Below are 12,150 nucleotides of genomic sequence, written 5' to 3' on the forward strand. Positions count from 1 at the left end.
CATAAGAGTGTCAACATGATTTCATTTTATAATACTTACAGTCTTCTAATTCAGCCATGGGATAATTGGGCCATCACTGACTATATGAAATAACTGGAAAAAGCACTGGAAAATAAGTTTTTTTACAGTTAAGTTTTAAAAACTAATTAATAATTTTCTTAAAGAAAACCATGTAGTAGGAATACAGTAATTTAAACATCTCAAGGCTCTTTGATGATGGAGCCCTGAACTCCAGTCATGTGCAGTGCAGCCTCAGCTCTCCCTTTGAGGCCAGAGAACTGCCAAGGCTCAGAGCTGGGATGAGCCTTCACCCAAAAGCTACTCCAAGACTGATTGGGAATCAATCCAGAGCAGGGCTCACACAAAGAGCAAAGTCTCAAGGCCAAAGACAAACCTTCATCACGTTGGATTTGTTTTAACACTGATCTGGAGCAAATTTGCTTGACCTGCAACACCACTGTTACCATGAATCTTTACACGGGCTACAAAAAAAGCACTGTCCTGTCCTGTCCTGTCCTGAGCAGTGCTGCCCAAATACTGTGGAGAACTTGCTCTGCCTCTGTCCTGTGCCCCTGGGGCTTCTCTTGGCCAGGCAGCCTCAGTGGGAGCTTATGTTAAGAGAAAGGGCACATGAGTGAGCTCTTGCCACATGGACACCGATTAATTTGTCAGGAAGTTCACACAGAGAACTTGCCTTCAGCATCTTGTAGAATCTTCAAACTGTCATTCACCAGCTTTCCAATATAAGCAATGTCATGATCCCAATCGAGAAGAGAGCACAGAGGAGACCCATTTCCATGGTGTGCTGGGATTCCCCGCTCCCTTGGGGAACTGGGCACTGCAAGGGGGTTGGATAGGGCTGTGGGAGCCAGATGTCAGTGGACAAGGCCAAAGCTGCACACGGGCCTGGGGAGCTCTGGACTGGCTCTAGTCACTCTCCACCCTCTTTGCAGGCCCTTCGCAACATCCCTGGACTGGTGGCTGGAGCAGCCCAGGGCCCGTGGGGGCTCTCTCCCTCCCACAGAGGAAACCCTCCCTAAAGCCCTGGGCAAAACCATCCCCAGCACTTCCCGGGGAGCAGGAAGCGCTGTGCCGGGAAAGGGGAGCCAGGCTGCCAGCTCACCTGCTCCCCGCGCTTGCAGCGGAGCAGCCTGGGCAGCCCTGGCAGGCAGGGCCACGGCCAGGAGCAGCAGGAGTAGGAGGCGCAGAGCAAGGGCCATGGTGCCTTGCCCTCTGCCAGTCCCGCAGCTCTTGCTGCCACCGCTGTCCTGACACCGCTGTGCCAACGTCAGCACCGCTGCTGCCACAGCCGCTGCTGCCACAACAGTTGTGCTCAAGGACTGACTGCTGGTTCCTTGTGCTGCTCTGCAACCATGGGGCTCTGGCACCTCTGGCACCTCTGTGATCTCAGGGCCTGCTGTGAGCTCAGCCTGCTGTGACCCCAGAGCCCTGCTGTGACGTCATGGCCTTAGCTGTACCCCCACACTGTACCCCGATCTGTACCCCCAAATCTAAATATTTTGTTTCATAAATGAGCCATTGCTCAGCAAAATTTTTTTTGCCTGCTGACATTGCTGGTCAGGCCGTGTCCCTGGAGATGCTCTTGATGGCTTTCCTCTTTTCCTGGGCATGGCCCTGGAGGAGGTCCAGGCCTAAATGATCCCCCAGAAGGAAATGTGCCCTCAGCCCAGGGACGCTCAGCATGGGCTCCCCCATCCCCTCGAGGCCCCGCCGCTGCGCACAGCAGCCCCTGCCTGGCTCCTGCCTGCCCACACTGTGGCCATCCATGGCTGCTCCTGGACATGGAGCTCAGCCACTGCTTTTGCCGGGTGGGCTTTGCTGCTGCTACCACCCGGACATAACTGTGAAATCTCCAACTCTTTATTTAAACATAAAATGTGGGCCAAGCCCTGCCCTGGCAGGCAAGGGCTGCCCACCTTCATTCCTGGCCGGGGAACAGGACCAGGGGGCTCAGGGGCAGAGGGTCTCGTTGTGGAGGGGTGGGTTTTGGGATGGACTCATGATCGTGACGCAGCCATGGCAGGGCAAATAGGGGCGGAAGTGAAGAGCTGGGATAAACTATCAGGTTGTCATTGCCTCTGTTTGTAGTCTGGTCTTCTGGAGATGCACAGGACAACCTGTGAAGAGAGGAGGTGGCTGAGGCCCCAGCTGCCAGTGGCACACAGGGACCCTCGTGCACAGCAGGGCCCAGAGCTGGCAAGGCTCCCCAGCACGGCTGGAGCTGCTGGCACAGCTGGGCCCAGCTGGACAGCTGCCCCTCAAGGCCCCGGCCAGCAGGGCATGGCTCTGGGCAGGGTCCCTGGCCAGGAGCGGGCCCCAGAGCACCTCTGCCTTTCAAGGGCAACCTCGGCCCTGCTCTTTCTCCTCCCCACCTCCCTCTGCCTCTGCCCCGTGCCCCTGGGGCTGCTCTTGGCCAGGCAGCCTCAGTGGGAGCCAGAATTGGCTGCTGTCCCAGCGGGGCCCCCAAGACAAGGCCCAGCAATTGAGAGGCCAATGAAAGCACTGGGCAGAAGCAGAACCCTCAGCAGAGTTATTTGGACAACCATGGAGTGGCCACAGCTCCACTGCAGACTCTCTGGGAATGTTCCCTGACTATGAGCAGCCTTTAAAGGAAGCTGTTTGAGCTAGAGATCAGCACAACACTCACCATTTTCTCTTCCAGCAATACCAGATTGCGGCATAGCACATCATCAGGCAAAGTGCTGCACCAGCCACAATGGCCATCAACTTCTTCAAACAAGGTGTTCCCCAGCAGAAAACTCTTCTCGTGCTTTCCCAGATGTTGTCAGCATGTGTTGTGGGGCCGGCTGCATCTGTGGGAGCAATGTGGAGCGTGAGCTTGTGCTGAGCTGGCAGCACGGTGGATATGGGCAGGATGTTCTCACTCCCTGTTTCCCCCAGAGCTGGGGCCTGCAGGCACCTTGCTGCCCCTTGGCACAGGCCTGCTCACTACCTGAACCCCTGAGCTTGCAGCTGTAATTCCTCTGTGCTGTACCCTTCTGCTCCAGGCAATACTAGTCAAAGACATGGATAAGGACAAGGAAAATGGCCAGTGTTTTGGAGCTGCTCCAGGGCCCTCCCTCCTGCAAAGAGCTGCTTCTCTGCATCTACCCAGGAACTGGGAAATCACAGGGGATCTCAGGCCCATGGTGCAGTTTGGGCTCCCTGGCAGCTGATGCCAAATGCCTTCCTGCAGGGGCTGGGCAGAAGCTGCAGCCAGGCCAGGCTAGGAAACAGCCCTGCAGGGCGTCAAAGCAGCAGCAGCGGGGCAGCGAGGCTGCCATGGATCCCTTCCCGCTGTGCCGGGCACGGCGTGTCCAGATGTGCAGCCAAAGCCCCCGGCTGCTGAGACCCAGGGGAAGCATGAGGGAAATGCACCCACCACCATGTCTCTCCAGATCACTCGGCATCTTCTCCATGTGTTTGGATGCCTCCAGGGACTTCCTGTCTCCTCTAGGTTTGTTCTCCATTCTCAGGAGACCTTAAGAGAAATATTTCCCAGGAATGGGTCCCACAAGACCAGTGCTCAGCCTGTGAGGTCAGCAGGGACACACTACTCACCCCTGTGACGGGAGCTGGGCCTGCGTGCAACATCCACCAATACACCTGGGAAAGTCCTCCCTGCAGACACACCTAGAACACAACAGCCACAGAAGCTTCTGCCATCTCTGCTGATCTGCACGGGCACCACTGAGCCACAGGAGCGGTGAGGGGATGGCGCAGGGCGAGGGCACACACGTGCATGGTTCTGTGCTGGCACCTGCAGCACTGTCTCCCTGGCCCAGCTTTGGGCTCTGAGCTGGTAGCTCTCCCAGGGGAAAGGCCTTGACCTACCCTCAGCATCTCCCAGAGGCTCCTTCCTGAATGTGGGTTGGGAAGCCAGATCACTTTCACCAACCGGGTTAGCTGCAAAGAAAGGTAGGACAGAACAGCTCCTGTGACCCTGCTGAAGATTCTCCTTCAGGCCCCAGTGGCAGTGAGGGCACCTGGGTGGATTGGTGCCCTCCAAGGCACTCCCTCAGCTCTGCCTTCCACTCTGGAGCAGGGGCAGGAGGACCTCATGCCTGCAGTGGCCCCACACTGGGATGGAAGGAGCCCCTTGCAGGGCAGTCGGGCCAGAAAGGACTCCCTGGAGCTGCCAGCAGCTCTAAAGCCAGCCCCGGGCAGGGCCAGGGCTTGGCAGTGGCAGCAGGAGCAGCTCAGGCTCCCTGGGGCTGGCAAAGGAGCTGCCAAAGGCTCAGCCCTGGGGCACAGCCCTGGGCCCGGCCCCTTCCCTCTCTGCCCTTCTCCCTGGCTGCACAGAGCACATGGAAGGACACACTGGCATTGCCCACGGGAGGAAGATGGACAGCTAAATGCTCCTTCCTCCCACTGACAACAATCCTGTGGGATCACTCAGGGCTCCAGAAGGGAGCAGGGCAAGGCTTCCAGAATTCAACAACCTTCCTACTCTTAAGGAAAGTGGGACATGTGTGACCTTTTGCCACACTGACACTGATTATTCTCTAAGTAAAAAGGGACTTTGCGAACTTACCTCTACTATCTGCCGAGGTCTTCAAACTCTCATCCACAAAGACAAGCATGGAATCCATGTCACGATCCCAATCTAGAAGGGAGCATAAAACGGAACTGCTTCCATGCTCTGCTGGGTTCCCCTTTGGCCTTTGGGAACTGGGCACTGCAAGGGGGTCGGGTAAGGTTGTGGGAGTCAGATGTGAATGGCCATGGCCAAAGCTGCACAGGGGCCTGCGGAGCTCTGGGCTGGCTCCTGGTTAATCTCCACATCCTTTACAATCTTTGCACCCTCTAGGCCTTGTGCAACATCCCTAGAGGGGCAGCTGGAGCAGCCCAGGGCCCTGGGGCTCTCTCCCTCCCCACTGAGGGAGACTTCCCTAAATCCCTGGGGATAACAGCAGTATGTAGTGCCAGAACCACTCCTACCTCCTTCCCTCCTGCAGTCCCTCTCTCCCTCCCTCTCTTGGCACAGCTCCCCCAGCCCAAGGGGACATAGCCAGACCCTTACATGACACACTGGAACTTTGATCTCCCCATTTGTCCTTTCCCCACCATAGGCACTCCGTGCAGTCAATCCCAGGTTTCAGGAAGTGTCTCCCATGGAGGGACCCCAGCAGGACTGCTCAGTACCCAAGTGCCCTGAGCCTGCTTGGGATAATTCCCCTGGGCTGTGCCTGTCTTGCCCGCACTGCCAAGCAGCAGAGAGGGCAGCTCTAGCCTCAGCAGGGCTCAGGCCCAGAGGCACAGCAATTACCTCCTGGGCCTGTGCCTGGCATGACCTCCCTTCCTGCAGCAGAGGCTGCCATGGAGCCACTGCTTCCTCTGGGAAACGCCGCCTTCTGCACAGCTTTTTTGTCCTTCTCTGGAGAAAGAAAAGTGTACAGCTGGACCACATGAAATCAATACAGAGACGAGAGGGGGCATCTTCAGGAGGGAATGCTTGCCAAACACTTTGATATGGAACAGAAAATCATATAAACTATTTGGGTAGGCCAGGGCCCTCACTTCAAACAGCTGCCCCTTCTGATCTGCCTGAACACCGGGAAATTGCAGGGGATTACAGGGTGGGCAAGGCCCATGGTGCAGTTTGGGCTCCCTGGCAGCTGATGCCAAATGCCTTCCTGCAGAGGCTGGGCAGAAGCTGCAGCCAGGCCAGGCTGGGAAACAGCCCTGCAGGGCGTCAAAGCAGCAGCGGGGCAGCGAGGCTGCCATGGATCCCTTCCAGCTGTGCCGGGCACGGCGTGTCCAGATGTGAAGCCAAAGCCCCCGGCTGATGAGTCCCAGGGGAAGCACGAGGGAAATGCACCCACCTTGTCCTCCCTGCAGCAATTCCTTCAGCATTTGCCTCATGTTTTCAGATGGCTCGTGGGGTTTCTGGTGACCTGTAGCTTTGTTCTTTCCCCTTGGAAGACCTTAGAGCAATAGAGTTCCATTTCCCAGGAACGGATCCCACAAGAGCAGGGCTCAGCCTGTGGGGTCAGCAGGGACACACTACTCACCCCTGCCATGGGAGCCAGGCTTCTTTGCAGAAATCAGCAAAGGAGCTGGAGAAGTCCTTGCTGCAGACACACCTGTAACACAAGAGCCACAGAAGCTTCTGTCACCTGATTCCTGCCAGGTTGTCAACAATTATTCCTTGGTGGCACAGTGAGAACATACCTGATGGTGGCTCAGATAGGACCAACACTTTATGCAGCCAAGCTAATGGAGAAGCCTTCCCAAACACCTCATCTAGAAGGGAGCAGAGATCAGACCCATTTCCATGGTGCGCTGGAGTCCCCTTCTGCCTCAGGGAACTGGGCACTGCAAGGGGCTCAGGTAAGTTTGTGGGAGTCGGACGTGAATGGATAAGGCCAAAGCTGCACAGCAGCCTGGGGAGCTCTGGGCTGGCTCCTGGTCACACTCCAGACTCTTTGCAGGCCCTGTGAAACATCCTTGGAAAGGTGGGGGAACACCCCAGGGTCTTGCAAGACTCTCATTTCCAATGCAGAAACCCTCCCTAAAGGCCTGAGAAAAACTACAGGCAGCCATGCCACATGTGTCACTCATTTCACCACTCCCTGCCCCGTGACAGCTCCCCCAGCCCCAGGGGACAGGCTCAGGCCCTGTCAGGACCCAGCGCAGCCCCTGCCCAGTCGGGAGCCAGGGCTGCCTCTGGCCCTGGGCTGGCGGCAGGGCTCCCGCTCGGGGCTGCTCCTGTGCCTTGAGCCTCTGGGCACTCAGGGCCAGCTCCGCAGCAGCTGCAGTGGGAGGGACGTTGCTGCACCAGTCCCATTTCCCCGGGGCTCTGAACGAGCTCCAGAGGCCTGGAAGCCGAGGCGCCTCCAGCTTTGGCTGCTGCCGGGCTGGGCAAGGGCAGGCCCTGGGGGAAGAGCTGCTGCCACACAGCCCCGGCCAGGGCTGCGCCCAGCAGAGGAATTACCTGCTGTGCCTGTGCCCGTGTCTGGCATCGCCTTCCTTCCTGCAGGGCGTTCCAATGAGCCGCCACTTACCCCGGAAAATGCCACCTTCAGTACAGCTTTTTGGTCCATTGCTTGATAAAGGAAATGGACAGCTGGATCAGATGGAGCTGTTCCCTACTAGGGAGGTGGTATTTTCAGAGGGAATGCTTTTCAAAGGGTTAGGCTCAGGAAGATGGCCAGAATCTTCATGCTGAACCAGGTCCCTCCTTTCTCCAAACTGGTGCCCTTCCTGATCTCCCAAGAGACCAGAAATTGCAGGGAATCTCAGGCCCGTGGTGCAGTTTGGGCTGCCTGTCAGCTGATGCCAAATGCCTTCCTGCAGAGGCTGGGCAGAAGCTGCAGCCAGGCCAGGCTGGGAAGCAGCCCTGCAGGGCATGAAAGCAGCAGCGGGGCAGCGAGGCTGCCTTGGATCCCTTCCCGCTGTGCTGGGCACGGCGTGTCCACATGTACAGCCAAAGCCCCGGTCTGCTGAGTCCCAGTGGAAGCATGAGGGAAATACACCCACCTTGTCCTCCTGCCTGCTGCATTTCCTTCATTATTGGCATCTTGACTATGGATGGCTCATGGGGTTTCTTGTGACCTGTCTCTGGGTAATTCCCTGTCAGAGAAACTTAGAGCAACATAGTTCCATTTCCCAGTGGATTTCACAAAATCAGGGCTCTAGCCACAGAAGCTTCTGCCATCTCTGCTGATCTGCACGGGCACCACTGAGCCGCAGGAGCGGTGAGGGGATCGCACAGGGTGAGGGCACACACGTGCATGGTTCTGTGCTGGCACCTGCAGCGATGCCCCCCTGGCCCAGCTTTGGCCTCTGAGCTGGCAGCTCTCCCAGGGGGAAAGGCCTTGACCTACCCTCACCACCTCCCAAAGACTCAATCCTGAACGTGGGTTGGGAAGCTGCACCACCTTCACCAGCAGGTTCAGCTGCAAAGAAAGGCAGGACAGAAGAGCTCCTGTGGCACTGCAGGAGATCCTCAGGCTGCCCACAAGGCTCAGCCCCGGGGCACAGCCCTGGGCCCTGCCCCTTCCCTCTCTGCTCTTCTCTGTGGCTGCACAGAGGACACGGAAGGACACACTGGCATTGCACATGGGAGGAAGACGGACAGCTAAATGCTCCTTCCTCCCACTGACAGCGATCCTGTGGGATCCCTCAGGGCTCCAGAAGGGCAAGGTTTGCTGAATACATCAACCTTCAGAGGAACTTATTGGAAATGTTACAAGTAATCTCTTGCTGGATTGACATATTATTCTGTCAGGAAAGGTACATTGAGGACTTGCCTCCAGCATCTGGCCAGGTTTTCAAATCATCATTCACCATCATTTCCAAATAATCCAAGTCACGATCCACATCTGGAATGGAACACAGACCAGAACCATACCCATTGTGTGCTGGGATCCCCTTCGCCTTAGGGAACTGGGCAGTGCAGGAGGGTAGGGTAAGGCCGTGGGAGACAGATGTGAATAGACAAGGCCAAAACTGCACAGGGGCCTGGCTCTGGTCACTATCCAGCCTCTTTGCAGGCCCTTCGCAACATCCCTGGAGGGGTGGCTGGAGCAGCCCAGGGCCCGTGGGTGCTGTCTCCCTCCTACAGAGGAAACCCTCCCTAAAAGCCCTGGGCAAAACCATCCCCAGCACTTCCCGGGGAGCAGGGAGCGCTGTCCTGGGAAAGGGGAGCCAGGCTGCCGGCTCACCTGCTCGCCGTGCTTGCAGCGGAGCAGCCTGGGCAGCCCTGGCAGGCAGGGCCACAGCCAGGAGCAGCAGGAGTAGGAGGCGCAGAGCAAGGGCCATGGTGCCTTGCCCTCCGCCAGTCCCGCAGCTCTTGCTGCCACCGCTGTCCTGACACCGCTGTCCCAACCTCAGCACCGCTGCTGCCACCGCCGCTGCTGCCGCAACAGTTGTGCTCAGGGACTGACTGCTGGGTCCTTGTGCTGCTGTGCAACCACAGGGCTCTGGCACCTCTGTGACCTCAGGGCCTGCTGAGAGCTCAGCCTGCTGTGACCCCAGAGCCCTGCTGTGACCTCATGGCCTTAGCTGTACCCCCAGAGTGTGCCCCCATCTGTATGAATGCACTGCCCTGATTGTAAATGTTTTGCTTCATCAAAGGGCCATTCCTCAGTGAAACCTTATTTTTCACCTACTGACATTGCTGGTCAGGCTGTGTCCCTGGAGATGCTCAGAATTCATACAGAATTCACAGAATGACCAGGCTGGAAGAGACCTTCAAGATCATCCAGTCCAACCCATGTCCCAACAGCACAACTAAACCATGGCACTGAGTGCCACATTCAATCTTTCTTTTAAACCCATCCAGGGATGGTGACTCCACCACCTCCCCTGGCAGGCCATTCCAGAATTTTACCACTCTTTCTGTGGAAAACATTTTCCTAATATCCAACCTATATTTCCCTTGATGCAGCTTGAGACTGTGTCCTCTGGTTCTGTCAGAGCTGCCTGGAGAAAGAAACCAACCCCACCTGACTACAACTACCCTTCAGGGAGCTGTGGAGTGATAAGGTCACCTCGGAGTCTCCTTTTCTCCAGGGTAAACACCCCCAGCTCCCTCAGTCATTCCTCACCAGGGCTTGTGCTCCCAGCCCCTCACCAGCCTCGTTGCCCCCTCTGGATGTGCTCGAGCGACTCAATGTCCTTCCCAAACTGATGGCCCAGAACTGGACACAGCACTCAAGTTGTGGCCTCACCAGTGCCAAGAACAGGGACAGAATAACCACCCTGCTCCTGCTGGCCACGCTCTTCCTGACACAGGCCAGGAGCCATTGGCCTCCTTGGCCACCAGGCCACACTGCTGGCTCATGTTCAGCTGGCTGGGACCAGTGCCCCCAGCTCCCTTTCTGCCTGGCCACTGTCCAGCCACACTATCCCCAGCCTAGAACACTGCAGGTGCTTCTTGTGGCCAAAGTGCAGCACTGGGCACTTGCACCTACTGAGCTTCATCCCACTGGACTCTGCCCATCCCTCCAACCATTCCAGGTCTCCCTGCAGAGCCCTCCTACCTTCCAACAGATCAACACACTCTCCCAGCTTAGTGTTGTCTGCAGATTTGCTAATGAAAGACTCAATCCCCTCATCCATGTTGTCAATAAAAGCATTGAGCAGAGCTGGCCCCAGCACAGAGCCCGCAGGGACACCACTGGTGACTGGCTGCCAGCTGGGTGCAGCACCGTTCACCACCCCTCTCTGGGCCAGCCATCCAGCCAGTTCTGAGCCCAGCAAAGAGTGTTCCTCTCCCAGCCCTGGGCTGCAGCTTTTCCAGGAGTGTGCTGTGGAAGACAGTGCAAAGGCCTGTCTGCAGTCCAAATAGACACATCCACAGCCTTTCCTGCATCCACCAGGCAGGTCACTTGCTCATAAAAGGAGATCAGGTTGGTCGGACACGACCTACCCCTCCTAAACCCCTGCTGGCTGGGTCTGCTACCCTGGCCATCCTGTAAGTGCTGCGTGATGGCACTCAGTATAAACTGTTCCATCACCTTACTGGGTACTGAGGTCAGACTGACTGGCCTATGATTACCAGGATCCTCCTTCCCACCCTTGTTCTACATGGGCGTCACATTGGGCAGCTTCCAGTCATCTGGAACCTCACCAGTGAGCCAGGACTGCTGATAAATGATGGAGAGCGGCTTCAGCAGCTCATCTGCCAGCTCCCTCATCACCCTGGGGTGGATGCCATCTGGCCCCATAGATTTAGGAACATCCAAGCAGCTCAGCAGTTCTCTGGCTGCCTCCTCTTGGCTAACAGGAGGCCCATTCTGCTCCCTGACACCATCTACCAGCCCAGCAGGACACTTGTCCTGAGGCCAAGTTGTCTTTCTACTAAAGACTGAGGCAAAGAAGGTGTTCAGCGCCTCTGCCTTGTCCTCATCTGCAGTTCCTAAGTTCCCTCCCACATCTAATAAAGAACAAAGGTTGGCCTTACCCTTCCTTTTACCGTTGATATATTTGTAAATACATTTTTTTATTATCCTTTACAGAAGTCACCATTTTAAGTTCAAACTGAGCTTTGGCCTCCCTCATTTTTTTTCCTACATGCTCTAGCAGCTCCTCTAAATACTTCCTGAGAGACTTGATCCTCCTTCCAAAGATGATACATCCTCTTTTTATTCCTAAATTGCTCCAAAGCCTCCTTGCCCATCCAGGCTGGGCGTTTGCCTCATTGACTCATCTTTCAGCAGCCAGAGACAGACTGTTCCTGTGCCCTCAAGATCTCTGTTTTGGAGCATGCCCACCTTTCCTGGACTCCTTGGTTTTTAAGGGCTGCTTGCCAAGGAACTCTCTGAAGAAGTCTCCTAAACAGGCCAAAGTCTGCCCTCTGGAAGTCATGTGTAAAAGTCTTCTTGATCTTCCTCCTGTTTTCACAAAATACCAAGAATTCTTGATACATTGGTGTTCCCCTGTCTGAGACATAACATACAACAGACCACTCGTGTTTCCTCAGAAAAACAGCCTTGTTTATTGTCCGGAGTGTTCTTTTCTAGCCCATTCAAATCTCCTGGGCAGAGACAGCTCATTGGTCTATCTGTGTGCCCCCAGGCTCTGAATCAAGACAATGTCTGCATCCTAGGAGAGTTCCCATTGGATGTGAGCTTCTGTCAGTCAAACACAGAGGCTAGTTCATGGAGCTGAGCTGGACTGCTTCTTAGAACTTGATTCATGCTGACTACAGATCAGCTTGCAATGCAACAAATTCTATCATTTCATGATCACTGTGCCCCAAGCGGCCTCCAGCCACCACATGTCCCCCCAGCCCACCTCTATCTGCAAACAGCAGATCTAACATAGTCCCTCCCCTGCTGGGCTCACCCACCAGCTGCAACCAACAGTTGTCCTCCACACACTCTACAAATTGCCTGGGCTGCTTTTTTTCTGCTGTATTAAGTTCCCAGCATGTGTCTGGCAAGCTGAAGTCACCTACAAGAACAAGGGCTGATGATCCTGAAACATCCTCTAGCTGTTTGTACAATGAGCTGTCCACCACTTCTTCCTGGTTGGGTGGATGATAGCAGACTCCCAGTAGGATGTCAGCCTTGTTGGCCTTCCCCCTAATTCTCACCCATAGGCATTCCACTTCATCATCATTAGTTTCAGTATCCATGATGTCCTCCTAATATAAAAGCCTCCCTAATATAAAGAGCC

At 55.9% G+C, this 12,150-nt stretch overlaps 1 protein-coding gene across 1 annotated transcript; it reads right to left on the minus strand.

Moving 5' to 3' along the window:
- Positions 1-1,859: 1,859 nt before the first annotated feature.
- On the minus strand, positions 1,860-10,697 carry LOC135308346 (uncharacterized). The gene is made up of 15 exons (XM_064433285.1): positions 10,601-10,697; positions 8,277-8,348; positions 7,851-7,922; positions 7,504-7,596; positions 6,959-7,069; positions 6,196-6,267; positions 6,036-6,107; positions 5,847-5,948; positions 5,291-5,398; positions 4,556-4,627; positions 3,856-3,927; positions 3,583-3,654; positions 3,404-3,502; positions 2,669-2,834; positions 1,860-2,138 (listed from the first exon to the last, which is right to left on the minus strand). The coding sequence occupies exons 1-15, from the start codon at positions 10,695-10,697 to the stop codon at positions 1,940-1,942; spliced, it is 1,479 nt and encodes a 492-aa protein (XP_064289355.1). The 3' UTR covers positions 1,860-1,939.
- Between the last annotated feature and the right edge of the window lie 1,453 nt (positions 10,698-12,150).

This window comes from Passer domesticus, chromosome 9 (assembly GCF_036417665.1).
Source record: "Passer domesticus isolate bPasDom1 chromosome 9, bPasDom1.hap1, whole genome shotgun sequence".
NCBI classification, from domain to species: domain Eukaryota; kingdom Metazoa; phylum Chordata; class Aves; order Passeriformes; family Passeridae; genus Passer; species Passer domesticus.